The sequence below is a fragment of the Trichoplusia ni genome, chromosome 23 (assembly GCF_003590095.1).
Source record: "Trichoplusia ni isolate ovarian cell line Hi5 chromosome 23, tn1, whole genome shotgun sequence".
NCBI classification, from domain to species: Eukaryota; Metazoa; Arthropoda; class Insecta; order Lepidoptera; family Noctuidae; genus Trichoplusia; species Trichoplusia ni.
In genome coordinates this window covers 2,057,865-2,083,097 of record NC_039500.1, presented here as the reverse complement: position 1 = coordinate 2,083,097, position 25,233 = coordinate 2,057,865, and the positions used below count along the sequence as shown (strand labels likewise).

General features: G+C 38.8%; 1 protein-coding gene across 1 annotated transcript; it reads left to right on the top strand.

The window, feature by feature from the left end:
• Positions 1-7,640: 7,640 nt before the first annotated feature.
• Positions 7,641-25,228, top strand: LOC113504996 (dynein regulatory complex subunit 7-like). The gene is made up of 13 exons (XM_026887515.1): positions 7,641-7,742; positions 18,639-18,833; positions 19,207-19,368; positions 19,727-19,912; positions 20,564-20,777; positions 21,166-21,313; positions 21,722-21,831; positions 22,374-22,521; positions 22,758-23,034; positions 23,197-23,418; positions 23,708-23,917; positions 24,007-24,098; positions 24,413-25,228. Exons 1-13 carry the CDS (start codon positions 7,641-7,643, stop codon positions 24,582-24,584), a joined length of 2,238 nt encoding a protein of 745 aa, XP_026743316.1. The 3' UTR covers positions 24,585-25,228.
• Positions 25,229-25,233: the final 5 nt, after the last annotated feature.

Sequence of the window (25,233 nt, the reverse complement as noted above, 5' to 3'; positions counted from 1 at the left end):
TCATTTATAGTCCGCTGAAGTAGTCCAAGTCTTCATAGTTTAGTATTTTTTCCTTCTCCATTTTTTAGCTTAAAGTCACCACTATCCGTCCCGTACGTCCTATCATAAAGCCACAGGACATGAGCTATGCAATAATTGATGATACAATTAGCTTCCAAAAACGACATCCATTTCCATAAACTTTTTAACGTAAAGAAGTTAAAAAGGGGATCAAGTTCGTGCCTCCCGAATATACTCTCGAAACATAATGACCTAAATACGACGCTTGTTTTCCTCAGAATATTTCGCTAACCAGACGCAATGGTTTTCGGATACCGGTGTTCCATATTGCGTTATCTTGCCGGCCTATATAATGGGTATGAGCGCAAAAGAGAAAAGACACAGAAGTATTATATAAAAGACTCTTTACCCCGACTCCCCAGTGGGGCTGTTATTATAATGATAGAATGAAGTGATACCATGGTTGCATGATCGTGTTGTGCCTAGAGAAAAAATACTTATTAATTCCCTACTGAAAATGAGAACATCATTAAACAATTGAATTTATCAGATCAATTCTGAGCCTTCCGAAAAAGAGTAGTTCTCGACTAAGAAGCTTCTTGATTCCGTATGCCAATCCCCCACTAACCGTGCTCAAAAATTCGAGTGTTAAGTCAACTTATAACCATCTATCACTCAGCAAAATAAAGCTTTCCACGCAGCCATTGATTCTATTCCAAAAATGTTGAATCCTTTCGGCAAATACGATTCCCACAATTGATTTCCAGTAATTGGACTTTTTTAAACAATTTTAGGCGGATTTTCAGAATGAATCTTCTGTGTCTGGTCTGTATAGGTTATGTACCGTATATTATGGCTCGGTGCCGTCAGCTGTGAGTCGGTGCACTGCCAGCGCCCCCCCCCCCGCCCCACTCCTCCACCCCGCCCCCCTCATCTCCACATCGGAGCCGTCCATTCCTCAAGCTCTGCGGAGCGTCACTAAGGGAACGGTCTAAGGTACTGGAAACTCGATGGATTCACGGTAAACAGTTACCGGGTAACGTAACGTTAACTTTTTAATTAATTCAAGTTGATGGTGCGAGATTTCGATTTGTATTTCCTTAATGTATCACTTTTGTAGATTCGTATAGACTAGCATAGCCTGTGGTTCTATCCATGCGAGTGACCTCATTGCAAAAAATAACTTAAGTGAAGCTGGACGTAACAGGTAGCAAATTAACTTTCGCGTAGCATATGGGACTATGAGTAACTCGCGGCTTCGCCTGCCTGAATGTCGATTACAGTTGCAAAAAACATTAAACTTTTTTACGCGAGTAAAATCATAGCTCTCGTATGAATCCAAAGTTCATGTATGAAATCGGTCTAACCGTTTGAGCGTGAAGAGGCAACAAACATACACACTTATAAACATACTCATAATTTTGCACATATAGCAGTGTATTATGTGATTAACATGTATGTGTAGCATATAAATGTAAGACTCAATATGATATAGAAAGTTTATTTGACCGATATTCTATAGAATAACAGGGAATATTTATCCAAACTTGAAAATAACTAACGTATGTTTGAGCTTTTTGATTACTATAAATCCGCTTCACAAATAGAAATTTTATACTTCATAAACAACGTAACAAAAGCCTTCATTGTATTCAATTAAAAATAAAAATATATACACATCATTCCGATATTTTGCAAAACAGCAGCATGACTTTAATATTATATTTCGTTCCATGTGTTTCGCTCAGTTTTTCAATAGTATCAAAATAAATAAATTTCACATATCTTTTTTTTACAAAGAGAACCGACACACATTGTCTATATTATTTCAGGAAGAATTAGTATTATCTGTCAAGTTTCGTTTTATTGAGAAATTCAAATTCTATGGTCAAATAAATAGTGTTGTGGAACACTTCGTGGTAATTAAGGTAAAAGGTAAAATGGAGTCCTATTACTGAGGCACCGCTGTCTGTCCGAGTGTCACCAGGCTGTGTAGCTTATAGACCATGATAGCTGTACAGTTAAAATTGACTTCACTTATGCTGTATTTCTGTTCGCGGGCTTGCGGACGGGGACTATTGGGTGTCCAAGACCAGATCCGTTCCAGACTGCGTGTTCGTGTTCCACGCGTGCCACAAAGAGATGTCAGAATGCTCTGTTTAACCCATAAGAGCCAATGCCAGCCGAGGCAGCAGGATTGTCCGAAAGGTTTACCGCGGCCCCGGTACACAAAGGGCAAAAGAAGAAGAGAAACATGAGTGGGTTTTAATCAGTAAAAGTCATTCCCTACCGGTACCGCTCAACCCAAGGTGGGAGAAGTCACACCAATGCATGTCAACTTACAAAGCGTTTCCTAAACTTGAGGAGATCAACTCAACTAACAGACAAAGACACGGTGGATATTTACTCAGTCTATCAGATTTACTGCTAAACAGTATTTCAACCCCTCTCTTACATCTGATGACGACTTACCCATACGAAGACTCAGCATTTTTTATTTAAGTATGTCATATTTTAAAAAAAGGAACATGATAAAAATACAAGCTAGGACAAGGACTCACAAAACAGTACTGTTTGACTATGAGATCGAAAATGTACATAATTAATTACATAAATACGTACATAATGTAATTAATACTCTATTATAAGGCTTAACTAAGAGAATACCGTTCAATACTCGTGTATTCTACTTGAATACATTTTAGCTCCATTTGCTTAACCCTCCCGGTGCGCGACCCGTTTAAAGATTCACAACACCGCGGGCGTGGGGTCCTTTCGACCGCTTTGAAGATATTCACCTTCATTAACGCGGGGTCCGAGTGACCCGCGGGGCCGGCCTTGATTCTCAGAGTTTAATTTGTGTGTTGCTCCTGAAACGACCTTAGTTTTGCTACTGGCTATAGTAATTAAGTTGGTCTGTTGTTCTGGTTTTGGTTGGACAGTTTGGTGTTGATTTTTGTGGTCTGTTTTTGTGTCCCGCTTCTGGACTTGGCTTATTTGGTTATTAAGGTTGATTCCTCATATTATTTAGTTTGTAAGCGAGTGTTGCAAATAAAATCAGTAGTTATGACGTGCAAGCAGGGAGGGCAGCAGTGGACGAATATGGGTCAATGATGATGAAACCTACGAAATTGTGAAGATAATGATAGGCTTGAAATTCTGAGTCAATTCATTCCCTCAGTAATTCTTTCCATATTTATTATCTCCACATATTTTTTTTCGTCGGCAAACTCTCCAATAAATGATATAAAACATATTTTAATACTTTTGCATTTTTGTTAAACGAACCGACGCCGGCAGTGGTCGACTCCGGATCTAAACTCTTCTCTTGCTCTTTTTATTTATTTAATTAAGCATTTCATTCTTACAACTCGACAGATGTAATTTTAAAAGTCGGAAAATTTTAAAATGTGAAATTATTACTTGGTTAGTATAACTTAGTTCTAGAGATGATTTTATGCTTCGATAAACTGTGACACGAAATTAAATGAGATATTAAAACTATGAGTAAGATATATTTACTACACTTTTGTATGTCTTTTTTAAAAACGCTGGGGTTGATATTTCCTACCCTGAGAAGAAATGTCGAAACAAACTCAGGAAACCTCGCTTTGAAATTTTAGAGAAGTACTTTTGAAATGCAAGTTTTTGTATCTAAGTATAACGAAAAGTGTCTCTTTTGAATTTTGACGAAATACCAGAACAAGCGGCATGCAGTCATCGACTATCAAAAAGGATAAGATAAAGTCAAATCGCCAGTTTGAGACAACTGCAAATGAATTTTATGTAAAAGATATTAATAACCATTTTCATAATAGCATACCTGCATAAGGACTGTACTTACAATGCCCAAAAAGGTGATGATGCCCAAAATGGTAAATATAAAAAACTGGATTAAATATCACTATTTCTATGCATATTATAATTCTGCTTTCTAATATATTACAAGCCTATGCGTAAAGATAATCTTCTTCTTCTAATATATAAAATTCCCGTGTCACGATGTTAGTTACCGTACTCCTCCGAAACGGCTTAACCGATTTTTACCAAATTTTATGTGCGTATTCAGTAGGTCTGAGAATCGACTAACATCTATTTTTCATACCCCTAAGAGTTAAGGGTTGCTCACACAAAAAAAAAAAAATGTTTTGGACGAAATTTTTTGATTATTTTTTTATAATGTAGCATTAAAATACATACATCTAGGAATAATTTACTAGGCAAAACCACGTTTGCTGGGTTAGCTAGTATCTATATAAAAATGCCCTCTCCTTTTAAGCATGAAGCAATAAACGCAAAAATAACTATAGGTATAACTTATTCTATCCAAAACTTTCTTACCACAAACAATTCCTCCAAAAGTGCATCTCAACTCTGGGGTTGTAGCGGGCGAGGGCGCTGACGTCACAGCCCACATTTGTATCAAGTGGGCAAATAAAGAAGGAAACAAGTTAGATGGAGTGGTGCCGGACCGCGTTCGCGACTAATTAACCCTCCGAGCGAGGGTGGCGGCTCCGGGCGACCGGCAGCGGCGGGTGGGGGTTAAAAAATATGCGGCGCCCATGGGACGACGCGACTCCAAGAATTTCCACTTTCAGACTGCAGCTGGGTTTACCCTTGTTTTTTGGTTTTACATTCGTATGGCCCGTGTTCTCAGTAACTAGAAATTGGGTTCTGTTGCTATGTGAGTTCTTTGCTTGAGAAAAATGTTTGATCAGTTCCGCAATGGAAGCATACATTTCAATACCTTATTTGGTAAAACTACAAGAAGAACCATCTGAAACGTTTAAGAAAATTGTCTAATATATATAGCCAAAATAAATTCGTAATTTTCCCAGTCGGAATATTCCGTAGACAATATTGATTTTACTGTAGGTAACATTCCATTAACCGTAACACGTGTATTTTCCGGTCTCATCAAAAGGAAGTCTCACTTTTTGTCTCTTTGTTAATGCTTTTATAACGACAAATAATAAAAATAAAAATCGAGGTTAAATATCGGTTGTCTAGGTCAAAAATTTTGATGGGTAATTTTTTTGCAACTTTTTTTTCGTATTTCAACGGTATCCTCTATGTTGCGATAGGTTATTTGACAAAAAAAAGCTGTTTAGTCAGTTAGATAGTTTCCCAAAAAGTATTGAATATGTATTTTTCATTTTATCACATAATTAAAAAGTAAGGTTGATTTAAAACACCAAGATGATGAAATGTATGGTATTGGGATCTAGAAACATCACTAGCTAGAAAAAAGCGTGGTGGTAAGTGACGTCACAGGAGATTTTAAATCAATGCATGTATCCCCTTATTTACGAGATGAAATAAAAATACATGACCAACTTTTTTTGGATATCTATCTGACTGACTAAACATCATTTTTGACAAATAACCTATCGGTTTCCGTCAGAAAGACGGACTAAACAGATTTTTTAGGACAAACCTATTCTGAAGACCTTGACAGAGTTTTTATTTTAAACAGAGTCGACTGATTAAAATCCTTCTAGACACACCTCGATCATTTACAATGATGGTCTAGACTCGAGTTACCGTTCTTGGAGAAGCAGCTTTCATCTAAGGAGGCACACAATTAATGCTCCTGCTCGGAACATCCGCCGGCTATTTATAGCCGCGTGCACGTGCCCGATCCCATATTTATAGCCGAAGGCTGGATTATGTGATCAAACGGGATCCTCAGCCCGTACACCGCGTATAGTCACGTTATTTCGCAAAGTTATACCCTTGTTTTTAGTATTGGTTTATGATTTTAATTAAAATGACTATATACAACTGAATATTAACGTACTCAATATGATGTTTATCCTGAGTTGAAAAAATAGAATACAAAACTGTAACAAAAATACTGTATAAATAGCTATCTATAATATGTATAATAGTTTTTTTATGTTTTAGTTGAGATAAAAAAAAATGAGTTTAGATTTTTTGAAAATAAAGATATCTATAACAATTTTATTTATCACAGACGGACAGGGAGCAGGGCCTTAGTAGTAAGGTTCCAAAATGTCCTGAACCCTAAAGAGCACATTAAACTTGCACATACGTACCATTAATTAATTATCTATGCGAATATTTACACCAACCCATGCCCAGCACTTCAAAACGACTGGCCAGTCGCAAAACTAACTTCAATATTTATAAAGCGGAACCTATTAAACTATTTGAATATCTATCTGAACGTACTTAACGTAGTTACGTGACGTAGTAAAACGTAGGGTAATGCTTTTACGAGCTAAACGTAGCCCGTATAGATAAATTCACTTGGTGCGATGAAAAATAAAATAGCTAAAGAAAAACAGTGCGCGTGGACGCGTTCGGAGTGAATTTGTTTTGTGCGAGCATCGACTGCCACAGAAATAATTATATTGACAAAGCCTCAACAATAATATAAAAAAAAATTAATATAAAGTAGGAAAAAAAAATTTTTAGGTATAAAAAAGACTACTTAAATGGTTTTTTTTTGTAAAATGTCCTGTTTTCATTTTTTTGAGTAAAATGACCTGAGCTAGAAAGCCTTGTTTTTCAGTTAAACATGTATTTTTAATACTGATGAACATTAAAGGTAGACGAATATTTTAAATAAAAAATACAATCATTTTAATATAAAATAATTAATACAAAATAATTTTAATAAATAATCAGAAAAAAACGTTGATGTGTTATTTGTAGCACCTGGTACCTAAATGCCGCTGCCTAACTATTCTGAGTTGTTTTTGTGAGCCACTACGCTCTTGCTATGATGCATATAGATAGTCCATAGAACTAAAGTTGTTTTAAGATAAAAAAAATGTACATATTTTTACCTTAATAATATCGGATCAATCGTCACTGATGCCGACATAATTTCAGTCAACCATAGAGCTAAATGTTCTCACTAGTCCTAAGGTTCGCTATAGCCATGCTCGCGCAAATCAACTGCAAAACTTAGAACCCTTTTTTAAGTGTGGCTCGTTCGATTTACGAGCGCGTTTACGATTATGTCAAGCTCTGTTAACACACCCTGCAGGTGCGCCCCCTTTCGACAGATTAGTTTAATCCCACAAGAATACCCCATGTATGTAGGATGCGAAACTGTGTAGGCATAGGGATTTTGGAAATCGTTTTAACGTTACAAATGTGAACTTTAAATAAGACCTTTTTTTGGTTTCTAATGTTCCTATACAAACTATATCCATTGCGTTGTCGTGTGTGCTAGCAATAGTATAATCATTTATCACATTTGTAAACGAGGCAACTGGAGTTTTGAAGCTACTACCGCTATAAACATTCTAACACAAGCATACACAAAAGTCGTCAGCTTTACAAAGAGCTTTAGCCAGATAATTATACGAAAAACATACCTACGTATAACAATGGGCAAACAAAGTGTTTTAAATCTTGTGTGTTCCTTCATTAAAGTTTTTAGATGCTACGTTTTACTCGACGTACGATCCGAGTCCCACACTAGCAATTACAGATCATTAACGACCAACCTATATAAGAACATAAAATATCGGTCCAGTCGGATGACCTCGCCGCGGAACCTTACCGGCCGGAAGCGCGGCCACCGGCGCGGGCGCAGCGGACCGCGGGGTGACACGCAGCGGACGCGCCGCAGGAGGGGGGGTGGGGACAGGGGGGGGTGCAGGATGTGGTCACGCACATTCGCGCGAGATTGTATCACGGCCGCCAGGGAGCGCCTCACGCAAGCTCGCGGAGAAACCGCCGTGCCGCGGAATAGTGATGGGAAAGTTTGTATCGATATTCGTAATGTCGCATAAAATGTCGATATGTGTATTAAACTATAAGAACTGTTTTGATTGAGTCCTTCTTTATATTTAAAAACACGCGACCCTAAAAATCCCATTCTAATTTAAAAATATATGTCTGAAATTTGCAATTATTAAGTAAATAATGTTCAACTCGCATTTGACCTACACATAAAACAGTAGACGATGGTTTAAACTCGCTTGATGTATCGAACTAATAAATACTATTCTATGGATTCTGCCCTGGCCTTTTACATAATTCCTACAACTTCCGATATCGATAAAATGACACATATGAATATCACCGTTCGCACATCACTAGCGGATGCGGCGCGCGCGCCTGGGAGGCACGTCGGCGTCGCCTCCCGCGAGCCACCGCCAGCTCTTTACCAGACTCATTGCCATGCCACCTGGCTACTGAGCCATGCCGTGACTGCTAATCTTAAGACAAACGATAATTATAGGCAAATATTGCATTGCCGTGCAAATTACCGTAATGTCTCGCATGCCGTATAGCTGACTTCAATCTTATTACCATGGAGGTTATATAACGTCTTGTTATGGTACTTGTAATGTATAATAGCTATTGAGTGACTGAACATTTTGTTTAATTTTTCCCGGTTTATATTGTTTCGTGATTATTAATAGTTATTGATTTAGGTTGATTAAATGTTTTTGGCATTAGTTTATGTTAAAGCTGTCTAAATAATATCTCTTTTACTCGTTCCTCATTCATTTAGATTTAGAAACTTTTTTGATAAAGTAAACATGAAATCAGAGAAAACACTCTAAATTATGGAGAAATCTATTATCTAGACGAAGTTGTTGGTTTACTAGATTCTATATTACAAATATTAGCTACACTAGTTTTCATCCTAATTCCTAATAGTATCTGACAAGGGATATCCGAAAGGGAATCAAAATATATTTGGTTTATCAAAAGTTTTCCCATTTTGGGCCTATCAAGTACAAAGAGAGGCCTAAAACAGAGTGACAGACGCACAGATAAATCATTTCCAGTTGAAATCAGGTCTTAGATGAAGGCCCTTTGAATCTGTAGGCTGAGGGAAAATACTTAATCAATATAACATTGAAAAAACCTGGGATGTTAATGATGAATATCATTTGCCCGGTTCTGTGATTTTTCAAAATGCTAAAAAAAATTGAACTTAAAGTATTTAGTTTTAAAGTTGTTTTTCCGTTTTATATTATCTCATTCTTTCCTCTAGGATTCTCGGTCTGGTCTGGACCCTTGAAGTTAATAAAAATAGTCAAAAATATTTTTAATATAGTTTTACGAAACCATTTGGCGTTAGGTTTGAATTTAAATTGGTTTCTAGTTTACACATCACTGTAAAATAAGTCTATTTGTTTTTGAAAGAGGTTATATCTCAAAAAAGTATTTCATTGCTAAAATTGCTACTTATCACTCTTATCAGTCAGTCTGACTGGTTACAGAACCTATCTTCTTCTTCTAATATATAAAATTCCCGTGTCACGATGTTAGTAACCGTACTCCTCCGAAACGGTTCGAACGATTTTTATGAAATTTTGTATACATATTAGGCAGGTCTGAGAATAGAACAACATCTATTTTTCATACCCCTAAGTGAATAATATATTTTATTTTTTGGACGAAATTGTTTGTTTTTTTTATATAATGTGGCATTAAAAATACATACAACTAGAAAAAAAAATCTGCAAAACAACGTTTGCTGGGTCAGCTAATTTATCGATAAAAATGATGTAAACTTAGCAGTATCGTAAAAAAACATTACAATTTTTTTTTTACTTTAAATGTCTACTTATCTTTATTTAGATCTATTTGAAATTCATTTCACCTATGACAACATTCACAACACACTATTCAGACTTAACTTACTAATTAGCCAACACAAACGATGACGTCACATAGAAACTGAAACTTTCAGCTTAGTGATAGCTATAAAATATCTGGTAATGTTCCCACCTGTTGCTATGCGCCCGGCTGTTATCTAACAAAACATCCGGTTTCATCCAGTTACAACGAGTTATAACGAGTCTATTTTGCTGACGACTGTACGTTGCAGTGACTCGTCATTTTGATTCGAATTTGTTTGGTTTGTGTACAGTCGCGGTGAGTTTGCTTTAATCGATTCTATGATGTATAGTTTAAGTGTGAGGATTTTTCTTCGCACGGTGAAAACGGTGATTGCAAATAACCGTTTACATTATCAATAATTGTAGTAATAGTTCGCCAGACCAACCCCAAATACGATACAATATTCCCCCAAAAATAAAAACTAAGGGCGCGTTTCCAAAAAAAAACAAAAAGAACATTCTCGCCTTAATTCCGTTCACCAAATTAGGGCGGCACGCATGCCAATCGATATCGCGTGATAATCGATATAATGGTCGCGAGACGCGTCCCCGAGAGGCGAGACCCGAGACACACACTCAAAGTAGAAAACAAGGAAATGGCACGACATGAGTGGCATGGCACTATTAGGAGATGATGATCAACTTTAGCATGTTTGCAAGATGAGTTTTTTTTTAATAACTCCCGCACTAATATGCCAGTCACATGCACAAAGATACCAAGACAGGACTAGTTGTAAGTATTCGTGAATCATACATATGCGTCGAATCATGGACACGGAGCAACACTGTCGCGCACAGAGGGTTCGGCTTGGTGACCTTCATTCACCACTCTGCTATCTGTGTGGTGATACCAAGTTATATTTATGGTGAAAATGCGAAGCAAACCTCATTAACTATAATATAAAGTTGAACAATGTAAAGAAAGAAAAACGCAAAATAATAGTGAACAAAGAAATCCGTACATTTTACTAAGATTGACACTGTTCTATTGGTACATTGGATCGACTCAATCCACATTAGGGCTCGTAAGATATTAACAGGTCTACAGGACTACATCATTATAATACCTCCGGTATAGAAATCAAAGCACAATCAGGCCTCTTAGAAAAAACCTCAGTAAGAGCACTTCCCTGCACTCTTCTATTCCATTACCAAACCCGTCGGCCGAGACCCGGTCCGGTTCCGTCGGCCGGTGGACCCGTACTCCGGATAAATCGAGCATTATGTAGGGGAGAATACTATATTATTGTGGAAGGTAAGAGGATTTGCGATGTGCGTTGTGTGCTTGTAATTAAATCGATGCTTTTATTCCGCCGGCCGGCTTGTGGGATGAAAAATTAATTCTTTAATAGATTTTGACCGAGTATCGTTTGTTTCTCAGTGTTTTAGTTGTGTATTTGCTTCTGCTAGTGCCTTTGTGTAATCGTTTTAAGTTGTAAAGCAAGAGTTATACGATTTCTGTAAAATAAATTATGGAAAATGTGAAAGTTACTTTCGATTACTACTCTCAATTTCTTTACATGACAAGAGATATTTTGTCAAGCCAAAACACTTCGGCTTAGAAAAACATGATAATATTAATTAACTGTATTTGGTAAAACGATTTTTGGAAATTTCCTTAAAGAACCAAGATATACATTATACATATTACAGGTAACTGTCTAGCTGCGGTATCAATGGAATTGAAATTAAGTCGACCCCGAGCCGTGTTTGTAGCGACTGAATAATTTACTGCGATTTGATTGGTCATCACGGGCGCTTTATTTGCATAATTGACCATTAGCAAGTTTTTGTTTACAGCCAACTACGAGTCGGGCAGACCAGTCGTGTGTTACCCGAGGGCACATCTCTATCGTTCAGAGGGCATTTGCATTATTTTATTCAAAGCCCTTCACCACCGTTAAGTTTAAGCGAATGCCCGTTAAGAGAACCTTTCCCTTCGAGATTATTTACTCTGTCCTACCCAAGCTCGGAAACTGACGACCAAAATGTGGAACGAAAATATAGAAAAATATGTATATTCAAATTCTGGAGCAGGATTAACGAAACCCAACCGGCTCATCAATAAGGGTTCCAAACAAAATTCCGTCTCGAATATCTTGAGCGGCCTCTCGTTTGTACGTAAACACGCAAAATCCCTGTGAAGGTACGGCCGCGGTCTCCAGACATGTGCGGGACATAAATTTGGCGAGCGTTACGTAGGTACAGGCCGGCCGCTATGTGCCGCAGTACATAAGCCGTAGGTACCTATGTACGGAGCAACACGGGCGTCACTTATCCGCGGGAGGATGCGGTGGCCGTCCGATCGGGCCCCGGTGGCCGGGCGAGGCGAGGGAGGCAACCCTACCCCCTCGCGATTCATTAAGGCGGCCGCGCCCGACGCGGCGGACGGTCGCGGAGTCTCCGTGAATTCAAATTAGAGGCGGCTCGGACGTCGTGCGCTAGGGATGCGGCCTCAGCTGTGTCGATAATTACTGTCGCTTTGAGCGCAGATGCTTTGGCTCAGAAACTGGACCACGTTCACTCATGGATAATGAGGATTCGAAATATAAACCAGACAGATTATATATTATCATGATTCCGAATTCGCAAAATGGAACTAAATATTACATTTAGCTCAAGCCAAGCTTTACTGCTAAGACAACAGTCTACCGTAGCTGTAAGTTGTTCCGTGAGACCGAATTGCTTGATATATTTCTTTCTAATGCCTCATAGCATGAGCAGTTATGCGGTGATCACAACTTACATCGACTATTACTTGTAAATTGGTTATTACCATTAAACAAAAACTAGCAGAATAAATACTCTCCTACCCAATTCAGTTCTATAGAACAAAACACAATAAACGCACCGATATCGATAGCACATCAGTACCATCCCTAGCGCCCCTTTGTCTCGACAAGACAGACGCGCAGCACGGGGCGCGGGGGCGCGGCGGCCGCGCGGGGGGCGGTCCAGCACGTGCCGGACGGAAGTCGCGCCCCGCGGCCGCACCGCGCTAAATGATTCAAAACTCGCCCCGGACTCCGGACTCCGGACCTGCAAGATTTATGCCCCTACCCCAGCCCTAGATTAAAGATGTCGCGCCTTTATTGAAATACCTTAAAATATTCGCGGGTACAAGCCCGAGCCTTAGCCGATGCGCCCCATTCATTCACATTCAGCACTCGTACTCATTTCATTCACTCTTTATTATTTGTTTTTCGGCCTGTTTATTGTGGGGAGTGAGTTCTCTCGTTATTTTTTTTCTTCCTATGCCAATTTGTATAAAAGTCCAGTTATTCGGTGATTTTTGTGTATGGTACCGTACAGTTATGTAGAGCGTGCGTCGTCATTAGTGCAGGCATGCCTGCTAGTTACCTATGTAGTATGTTGTACATAGTTTGACGATTTTAAAGAACTATTAATATTGTTGGTCTTATGGTCTAGCTTTCATAGTTCTACCGTAAGAAAATACAATTTTAAGCTTTTCAATTACCTTTCCACTCCCGCTCTCATGTTCCAGTACAAAACATTTTTACTGTAGTACCTGTAAATATTTTTCAATATCTCTAACTAGCTGTCTCCCGCGGTTTCACCTGCGTAGTATTTTTTTTTCTTTGCCGAAATTTTTAAAGATTTTCTCATCGTTTAAACCTTCCCTGGACTGGTACGAATATTTCAAGACTACAATCAGCCAAATAGATTCAGCTGTACTCAAGTTTTAGCGAGACTAACGAACAGCAATTCATTTTTATATATAAGAAGAAGAAGATATAATTATTTAGGTAACTTACACTTGGGTTTAGGGACCATGAATTCCATAATTTGCCGCAAAACGTTAAATTTTATTAACATTGGATGTTTAAAGTGACTATGACACTTAAGGAACCATGACGTATATCACGATGAACATGCAAAAGAGTAAAAAAATATTAACATTAGTTATCGCCAACAAAACAAACAAAGAAGACGCAACGCCATAAACACAAAGCGAAAATGTTATTTCAAAAAGAGAACTACAAATTAGTTTATTAGCTCAAAGTTGGCAACAGTGATCAGTTGGCCTAACAATCGAAAAGTTTGCCGCGACGACGGCACAGTGGGGCCAATATGCAAATGTGAACTTTCCCTCTTTCGGAGGGCGGGAGGGCGCTATGACTGCACTTGGCCGATTTACGGCACTCCCCGGCTTTCAAATTGAAACTTACTACAGTCCGCGGAGTCGTACGTAGTTTTTTTAAGATGAGATATTATGTGTGACTGTGGGGGGATGATGTGTTCTGCACCTTTTGGTACGGTTTTTTATGTTTTGCTCAATTTTATTTTATGTGCTATTCTGTGGTTTAGGGAGGTCCGTTCTTGCAAAGCACTACGTTGGTGACTCCAAATATTTAGCAAGTTTATGAAACGCTACCTACGTCCTAAATGTTTCGACAGCTCTGACAGAAACCTCCCGTAGGCAATGCCGTTCCCATCTTCTGAGTAATTAACGCGATTGCGAGAGCGTTATGTACTGAAATAGTGTTTCAAATAGAGACGCCTTTAGCCAAGATTCGAGATGCAATGGCCTATATACGGGGACGAAGGATATCAAAGCAATCTGGCCGGGTGGCCGTCCGAGGTGCAATTCGGGCCTGCTCCTTGCGCATATTGCATGCACGTACCAATGAAGTTTGCTTTGTAGGCGGTAATCTGCGGGGGAGTATCGGCCGGGGTGGTGGGTGGCGGGTTATGTACACACGAGCCCGAGGCGTCGAGGTAGGCAAATGGCCGGCGAGGCGGGCGCGTAGGCCGACAGATCTCGAGCGATATCGATCCGCGGCCGGCCCGACGCCCGCGGCCGCTCGTCGCCACGGACAACACTCGCGCGGCGGCAGCGCGGCGGCCACGCGGCGGCGCCCACCCGGCACCCGGCCGCGACAAAAACACTCCTTTGTTTGTCCACGACCAAGTGCTCCAGCCTGGGAAACGAGCCCCTGTTGACAATGGAACTGACACGTTTAAACAACCGGTGAGCCGCGGCGACGGCTGGACCACGTTTCCTTTTAGAGACGACGTCGATAATTTCATTTTACCAACTTTTCATTAAACCAAAGCAAACTCAAACCGCTAACGGTACGGTATCCATCATTCATACTGACCTACCCCAATATAAAATATGGTAATTAATTATACATAACATCGATGTCGATAAAAACCGTTAATGTAGAGTCACCCCTAGTCAGCGTCGCGACCGCTAGGCGGCGGGTGGCGCAAATCACTCGCGCGGACTGCCGTTCTTGGAGAGCGCCCCCGCGTTGCGCTCCTTTATCAACGTGTTTAGTTTTATTTGTCGATAAAAAAATACCGTTTCGTGCACTAACCGTGGACCGGAGGATGTGGTCTTTTATGTCGTATGTTTATGTTGGGTGGAAGGGGTGTTCTAGTCTCCTAGATTATTTATGTATGTGCTTTATGCTTCTTTGGTGCATGACTAGTGGCTTTCAGGCGGGCATGTCAAAAGAAAGTACCTACCATGATGAAGGGTGCATTCATTAATAAACCATGTTATACAACCCTTAAAAACGTCGAGTATTCGATACACATTTTTCATTTTCATCCCTAGACGTTATTTGTTTTGCAATTCTCTCCTATCTCTTCCTAATCAGGGTTACCTAATCTTAAAAGAAAAAACTATCGATACACAACATCGACAAAACCCCATCATATTCAATTAGAGTCAAAGCACGCGAGCGTTGCTACGCTCCAGCCGCACACTAATCGATGCTCGCTATCGACAACGTTCAAAACGGACGTGTCGCAGCACTAGTGCGGTGGGCGTCTTGTTCGAAATCCGAATAACGCTTGGTCAAGCGCGATTCAAAGGGACGTGGCATGGTCTAATTTGCGCCGGGCATAGTGCCGTGCGCTACGACGCCGACGTATGCGGTGTACCTCAGGCTGCGCTTTTGAACTGAATATTATATGCACTCTGCGTCAGGGTATAGTATCTCTGTGTACGGGGAACATCCATTTCTTATTCACGGTTTGCGGAGGCTGACATTGTTTTCATGTTCTGTTGTGCCGCTGTGCGGTAGTCAGCTCTTTGTGCGGGCGAGGCTAGTCTACACTGGTACTCGTAATTGGTGTATAGCTTTACTAATCAGGTTGAGATGGAAGTTATAGGCTGAGCAGTACATACTGGACTGGCCATCCAAGTTAATTCCGTTAAGATATTAATTAACCTTTTACGTACTTAGTTTGATGAAAGTTTTAATAAAATTTAACGCGCTTGGGAATTGAACCTGCGTCACGTTGTTTGGAAGGATTACCGCTGGGACGTTACTCATTAACTTAATATGATGGTATACTAATTTTTTTGATAATTAATTATTGAGTAGTATTAACGAATTCAACACAATGTTCAAATTAATATTTCGTTTTATTTAGGTAATGTTATGTAATTATAACAACATTAATTAACCAATAAAGACAACCTTTTTTTCCCAATGACCTTCTGACCTTACATCGCACGTGCCAGTCGGACTCGCGATACTTAGGGTTCTGTGTTCAAAAAATGATATTTCCCTTCAAATATATGACCGTACCGTCGCTGAAACTGAATATTCATTTTAGTACCAATTAATTCTGTTGTTATTGCGACAACTGAAATTCACCATCACTGAAAATCAACAAAATGACGGATAGACAGCACAGTCTTAGTAAATAGATTTCCGTTTTTAGCCTTCGGATAAATCGAAAAACCCTAGATAACTAACAATATAAGCTTTTTCACTACCACAAATATCACCAACATCATGTTTGATAGTTAAACATGCATCAAATACTCAAAAAAGGTTGATTCTAGAGGTTCTATAACTTGGGCATAATAGACCAAACTTTCGAATCACGTATTGATCACAAAGTGTACGCTGCAGGCTGGCTGTATAAATTAAACCTGATGAATCTTAGAAAAGCGTGTGAGACGCATACAAATATATCCATGTTGTTTTGATAAGCTACATCGATGTTGCAGTGACCCATCCTGACGGCTATGATCTTTCACCTTTTAATGACACTTTATCTATACTCTATACTAATATATAAAGCTGAAGAGTTTGTTTGTTTGAGCGCGCTGATCTCAGGAACTATTCAACACAAAATTATTTTTGTGTTGAATAGACCATTCATCGAGGAAGGTTTTAGGATATTTTAACCATCACGCTGCGACTAATAGGAGCGAAGAAACAATGGAAAATGTGGAAAAAACAGGGCAGATATAAATCATAACTTATATCTTCTAACCACGCGGAGGAAGTCGTGGGCAACAGCTAGTTAAATATAAAAATGTTTTATTTTTTATTGATAATATTGTTTTAAATGCAGCCTTTGTTGCCAATATCAGTCTTACATATCAAGAAAACATTCTTAAAATCTACAATATGTAGATATTAATTAACAAAACATGACATAACTGACTCCAAATGAAAACTACTGATCCAAATTTGATAAAATTATTTCACGTTAAGTGTAAAATAATCAACAAAATTGGTTCATTCAGTCCGAAGTTCTATTGTAACAAATAAAAAATGGAAAGAAACGAATTGAAAATCACCTCCTTAGGTTTAGAAGCCGGTTGAAAAAAAAAAGCCTTTTATTTTATATTAATGGTTTGAGAAGTAGCCAAAACCATAAACCATAAGAGCTTGCTACAAAACGTTAGAACGAATCAGGCTTATATTTAAAATATCGACGCAAAAAAAAAACTTAAAATCGAAATACAAAACAGATAAAAGTAATAATCTTCAAACTGACACATTTCAAAGTACAGTCGGTCACAAGTCACAATAAATTGTAAAAGCGAATGCTGAAAAGAAAATTGATAGTGAAAGTACTGAAAAGTTTGCAGCGAAAAGTGAAAGCGGGGTCGCAAAAGTTGCGAATACTGACTTTGTTTTCCTCAACTTTGGATTCAATTTGTGGGAGGAGGGTGGGGGGAGAGGGCCTCCCCTCTCTCCCCCTCCAACCGTTTATACCCAACAATAATAACCGTGGGAAGTTATCTTTCTGTAACAAACTTTTATACAAAGATTTGTTTAGTATATTTTTGAGGAAGTTTAAAGGGTGATAGGTTTTTTGAGTGTAACTTTCCTGTTTATTTAATGTGTTGGTTTTAAATTTTGTTTTTGAAATGGGTTTTGATTGATTTTAGAACCAATTACGTTGGAAATCATTATCATCCTTAAAGAAAATGATTGGGTGATGATGACTTTTTTATTTCTGATCTTACAACAATCTCTTCGAAGTTTGAAAGCATTTTAACATCTTCTTATGTACATAACTGAATCAAAATTATTATTTCTAATAATTATTTAATAATCTCGTGACTCAATGTAATTTTAACCTACGTCTAAAACATAGTATACACAGTAGGTACGTTGAATAGGAATACCTACCTAATTGACTCAAATCATATTGAAGTATAGTCCCTATAACATCTAAAACTTCAAAACAACTCTTGCAAAGTGTAACAGGTGGTCAAAAGTACAATAGTTTTACAATTCGTATACAATGCTCTTTAAACGAGACGGATGGAAAACTGGAACTACTAGCGCCATCTATGATTTCTTTAGCAAACTTATTGACTTAGTGAACTCCTACTGGTTCCAGTTTTTCCTGAAGCCGTTAATGAAAATGTTTGGTTTCTTATCCTTGTCTTTTATCTTACGTTGCTCACCCTGTGCATTATATAATTGCTGGCTTGCCAGATGCTATTCTAAAATAAAAAAGAAAGAAACAGGATAGGGTGAAGCGACATGACGATTATGTTTTTTTAATTGATCGCGAGTTTAAAAAAAAACGGTTTTATACAAAAGTCCTATCGAAAGAGTACTACTTATTTTGTGTCTTCATAAACCTTTTCCTTGCACCATCGTACGGTCACTCACAATAGGTACCCACTAACGTCACTTATTTAATTGATACAATAAGACCTTCGTTCTAATTATTTTAAAACTGTATCACAGTTCAATTTCTGAAATGACATTTCTTTTTCAGCCGGAACGTTTAATCTCGCCGTACACAGCGATAATCCGTCGCAGTGCCAATCCATTTGAACTAGCTCACGTCCAAGCATCCTGGCTGATCGGCTCAGGGTACGATGCATACGTCGTGGTGGGGTGCGCTGAAAGAGACATCTGTATGGCCATCAGATACAGGACTGTCTGCCCGGAGATACCTGACGATTCTGAGGTAGACTTTGTTATAATTTTGAGCTGAACTTAAATTATGTAACGCATACTAATCGGGATCACCCTATTAATTTCGTTCCCAACTAGATTCAGATGGAAAAATTTAATGCGGCAGTTTGGTCGCGATTCAAACCTCTTTGATCTGATAAATATTATACAATAATATTGTATTAAATTAACGAAATATACAACCGACTTAAAATAGTTGAGCCAAACGTGATGAATTTTTTAGGAGACTACATGACAAAGCTATAAGGGACTATATGATGCATGCTTGGATGCATTTAGAGAAACCTAGTCAAAGTAAAAAGTTCAAGGTTGGGCAAGTATTAAATATCATTGATACGTATTGACTAATATTTATTATCAATCAGGAAGTTGAGGAGACGCCGCCGCCGGAAGAGGAGCCCCGATACCGTCTGGTGCCGCTCCCGGACCTGACGTCGAAGTACTGCCAAGAGATGGAGTCGAAAGAGGCCGCCAAGGTCCAGGGAGAGATCGACAAAGTGGAAAATGAGAGACTTGCTAAAATTGCTGTGAGTTGTGGTGCGATGTGGAGTTCTTTCAGCCAATATCTACAACCTACATTGGCATTTTTTTTGGTCAATGGCAAATCTTATTACATATATGTGTCATGTGTATTAAATAAACAGATTAAGCGCGAGTCTGACTCGCGACACTAAAGGACTACAAGGGCCAATTGGCAAAACATTGCGAATTGACCCATGACCAATTTCACTCAGTTAGTGGACGAAGTAGTTTTATTATAATCTAGATAACGCTCGACGGCAACTGTCGAAACATAAAGAACAAATTTCCATGCCATCTTCTCGTTCACATCAAACTTGACAGCATGCAGCAGTTAAATGGAAATAAATCCATGTACAATTTCAGGAGTTAGAAAAGCCTCCTCCAGATGAAATAGACGGATGGCGAACGCATGCCTGGATCCTGGTGCTGCCAGGGTTCATGGGAGTCGAGGAACCGTTCTTCATAGAGCCCAGCGAGGGTAATGGATACCCACTGACTACGAAACATTACCAGCACATTGAGAGTGTCTACAATCACGAGAATTATTACGTAAGATCAATTGTCTATTTATATTTTTAATGACTTTCCTTTCCCCAGAAGTTATGCACCACTCGACCTTAGCTTATTTTATTGACTTATTCATCAAAGAAATATAAATTAGTATGGTCTACAATGAACGTCAAACGTCAAATTTTCAAACTGACAAAATCTACAGAGTTGGAAGTGTTGGAACTCTACAATATATATAAGTGTTTTAATTATCAATACATCTATACTCTATACTAATATATAAAGCTGAAGAGTTTGTTTGATTGCTTGTTTGTTTGAACGCGCTAATATCAGGAACTACTGGTTCAAATTGAAAAAATCCTTTTGTGTTCAATGGACCATTAATCGAGGAGCGAAGATATAATGGAAAATGTGGCAAAAACGGGGAAAAATATTAATCTTCGAGGGCTTTCCTTCCAAAATTCCTAACTTATACCTTCTAACCACGTGGACGAAGTCGCGGGCAACAGCTAGTTTGTTCTTATAAAAAGATAATTCATTTTAATGTATGTTATTCTGATGGTTTTGATTAAATTTCTGACCATACGCTTTTAGTCTCCTCGAAGTATAGTTTGTCATACAATCATTAATGTACCAAGATCAAGATCACCTTTTTTCCCCTACTACTCTAGTGTCTAAACGGATTACCAGGTGAACATCCAACCTGAACCGGTGGAGGACCTCAGCTCCCTCTCCTACGACCTGAGCGATCTGAACTGCTGGGAACACCTGCTGGCCGGGGAGCCTTTCTACAGAAGACAGTTCGTGGGGATCGACACCTCTGACAAGCGGACTGCGGTGGAGACAGAGAAGCATCTCGATATGCCGTGCAGCTGGGTCGAGAAGCTGGATATTACTGCTGATGGTTTGTTGAGAGCGTAGTTGTGGAAGAGGGACACCTCTATTCGTGGAATGGTGTGCTGTCTCGCTTCCACAACCCAAGAATATACTCCTTATAGGTCGCGTTACGTTCTCTGCTCCTTGTATTTGTTCTGAATGTTGATGTCTCTCGTGGAGTAGAATTTTATAATTAAGGTAAAATACCGACTGATTAGAAATACCTCTTTAGAATATATTCACACTTAGTACAACTTAGTACGTACGTACGTACTAAGTTGTACTAAGTGTGAATAGTACGTAATAATAATATATTATACTATTATAATAATAATATATTATATATTATACTAAGTAATAATAAATAACATACCTAACTAACCTAACCAGTAAGTTTTCAAATGTTATCTTTTCAGAATACGAACAGCGCTACCCGGGCAGTCATAAAGTGATTCACTACAAAAAGGTTCTCCTGGAGAAGTTCTCACCATACTCCCAACGCGATGGAATCGTTAAGAGGATCAAGATATTTGACGACTATGCTCTCACCGTGCCTTTGCACACGTTAGTACTTACAATGCTCTTGATTTGAGAATGATCCAATTGCTTGACTTCGATACTCGCAACAAACAGATATTCGTTTTATGTATGAGGATTGAATGGTTGTAAGGCTGTAGGAGACAGTAAGTATTGACAACATCGAGATTTTCAATTCATTGCACCAAAACGCGGATGACCTAGCACGGCGATTTAGTTTTAGTCGATAGGAGTTACCATGGGTTTCCTCTCCCAAACAAGCCCCAGCCTGTTTTTACTGAAAAACAAGGATATTATATCTTTATGGACGACAGTGTCAGACTCATTCTGACTAAACCTGAGCTATTTTCCATGTGAGTGGCAATGCGTAACAATCCATCACACACCAAAAAAAAAGTATTTGCAAGAGTTTAACAGCAGTTAATGTCCTTTCAGGTATGAATTTTACAAGCAAAGGGAGGATAAGATGGATACTGTCAGTATAGACCACGTCAATCGGATGGTCAAGGAAACATTCTTAGGCGGACGAAAAGATCATCTCTTGAGTAAGCTGGCCTTTAATCCTTAGTCAAAAGTTGATGTATGTACATTGTACCTTAAAATTATTATCATCGAGTCTGTTATGAAGGACCGGGAACTGTTTCGCAACCTGGGGGAGGCCTTTGTCCACCAATGGACCTGGATAGACCGAATTGATTTATTGATGTTATGGAGGCTAGGCAGATTAGCATCCACGTTATTTTAAGAGGCGGTGGTAGGCTTCCAGTACACAGTCTACAAGTGATATGAAATTTAAAAAAAACTGATATAAGGGTTTTAGATGGGAGGTAACTTAAGGATATGGGAAATAAATTGAATGAGCTACACACTGCAAAATGACTACCGTTAATCATTCTTCTGTTTGAGTTTATGTCTCGTTAAACAGTCATTGGCTTTTGGGTACTTGTCAAAAAATCTCATCTGGCTGTCCGTTTGTTCTTTCTTTTATCGCGTAGATGGACGTTATTAGACCGTAGATCCGTTCCGTTAAAAATGCGAATATCTTTTTGATGTGTATAACTTTCCTTTTTTTGTGTGTGATCTTCAGAGCACACGTACTCTATGGATGCGCCACCGACAACAGTGGAGGGAGACCGGAAAGTAGAGTTTAACTGGTACGCACGCCTCGACCACCTCAGCAAACTGATCTGCACAGCCTTGACCTTTGAGGAGCACTACGTTGAACGAGAAGACAGGTTACTTCACATTTTTTTTTTCTAGGATCTTGAGTTACATTTTTCAGCCTAACCAGTGCCATTCCCACAATTGACAACGCCAAATTAGCAATATTATCAATAAATAATATGTACAGCAAGTCTTGCTCCAAACACACATTACTCATTTCTCAACTATTTAGTTGAGTATGTCTAGAGTTCGGACAACTAGTTCTCCTTGACAGCTAGTCGGACTTTAATTTTACATTGCTGCCCAGGTTGGAATCCCGTGTAATAATCTACACGGAAGGTACAAAACAGGAACCAAAGCGTCAAGTGAAGGACATCACGGAGACTTACAGCCGCAACCACGACATACCAGCCAACAAGGATGTCTGGAAGAAGATATTCCACATCCAGGACAACACTATAGAACTCCTGTACCAGTATGCATATAACTTCGTCACCAATGATACAAGACACTTTATCAAGCCCAATTTAGCTGAAACTGGAGGCAAGATTCTGTTCTATCCAGATAAAACTTCGGGTTACATTGTAAGTATTCACACTGTCCAAAGTGTTTCTTAAAAATCGACAAATCTGAAAAAAAAATCTGGCTTTGTTAATTGTAAATGGTATTAGAAACCCAAAAACACCGATTTGGCAGACCATAATTGGTATCATAATAAGATAAAATTCTCAACCTTTTTTTATCAGGCCGACCCAGTAGCGAAGCCTCCTCGTAATCTAGACGTGTACTATGCTCTATGCGAGAACATAGACTGGGAGTATAAGACGAACAAACACCTGAGGGACAGAGAGACCGATTGTAACAGCTCTCTGCGCGCGCGACAGACTGAGTTGAACGAACCGGAACTGCTGGTCGCCCTCTTCGATACGGAGAGAAACGAGGCGGCGAAAAAAGGATGGACTGAAAGGGTGAGTTAATGTTTCTGAAGGCAGATTAAATTGAGGGTACATCGTATATCTTTGACAGCCGTTACGAGTAGTCTAAAGCTTGAAAGTCTGACAACCAATCTAAGGAGTTTCGTGTTGCCCAGGTAACTCGGTTGAGGAGATCAAATGGTAGTTAGCTGCATCAATTTTGGAAATGAATTGGATTGCATTAATCATCCTTTAAGAAGTCCTTCTTATTTTTCGAACTCTTTCACTACCTTCAGTATAAGTGATATGTCTGTCTGTCATCACATATGTAACTTCATTTCAGGAACTCCAACGAGCCGAAGTGACGGAACGAGAAAAGGAAGCTGAGATAGATCCATTGGCACCCTACTTGGCTCGGATGTTTGGCTCTGGCCACGGAATAGGCAAGCCCCTTACCATCAAAGAGGCCACGCTTGTCAGAGAACAATGCATTAATGACTTCAAAGCGAAACAACTTGTCAGACAAAATATTGTGCAGGAAAGATTTGATCAGGTAACTTTTATGTCGTTGGGATAAGATTCAAATTCCACCATCTTGATAGTCCGAAGTATATGGAATATAAATGCTTTTCTTTTTTATAGAATAATGCAGAGTATAAAGCGAAGAGACTGTGGTACTTAGCGAACCAGTTTATTCTGACGCCTGAGAAGGAAAGTGCTTATTTCGCTGCAAGGTACGTACTTCATTTTACTTATTCGTAGGTACCAAGAACAAGATTTAATGTTTACAAATATACATATTAAGACAAACTGTCTTCAAAAAAATTACTACACGCTACCAATAACAACAAGTACCTAATAAAAATTAAGGATCAGCAAGAGATAATTAGATACAGTTATACACTTAATGGCTGGCTCTTGTATTTCTTTGTCCTAATTGTACGGAACCCTCAAAGTGGCGACACAGACTCGCGTTTAGCAATTATTTAAATCGCCTTTTTAGGCTCATTATAATTTATGATGTAACATTGAATTATTTGATTCACAGTGCTGAACTATCATTCAAAGTCCACGCATTGGAAGTGAGGCTGACGCGTCATCGTGACCTTTCGGGACCTCGCTTCAAGGTGCTCATGGACTACCTGGACAAGCACCCGCTTCTGAAGGAGTACAATAAGATGGCCCATAGCTACCGAGGCTCTGATAGAGGAAGACCTTAAAGAATGATGATGAAAGCGGAGAAGATGATGAATCCTCTTTTACTCAATTATTTCATATTGAAAGTAACTCAAAATATCCCTATAACTTATGATAGGTACAAAACAACTTCCATCACAAGTCTACACCAGTCTTTTCAAGTTATCCTTTCGGCCTTACCGAATTCAGATGAAAGCTTTGCTTACGACTCGTAATTTATTTACCCGAAGCATTTTTAATTTATTAAAGTTTTGCGTGTAGTTGTGAATGAAAGCCACGAGACTTTGAAAAATAGTATATGATAGACTTTGAAAGTTGGAGTATCACAAATGAGTCGATATGGGCAGAACCATCAATTGCCGTTGACTCATCTTCATTAATTTTACAATGTTAACTAATTTATTACGACATACAGTGAGTATGAAAAACCCTGTCCGATCCTTAAAGGGCTTGACGGAAAATATGTTTTTCTAGCACAGTTTATACGACAAATATTAGATAGTTTTTAGAGGTGTCATAATCCGTATGATGTTATTCAAAAGTAAGTTAATTGGATGAGGATTTTTTTTTCAATAAATAATCACAAATACATACAATCAATATATGCTCTACTAAAACCCTTTCATTAATCGGACAGGCTTTTAATACTTATATTTTAAAAGTTTCCTTTTA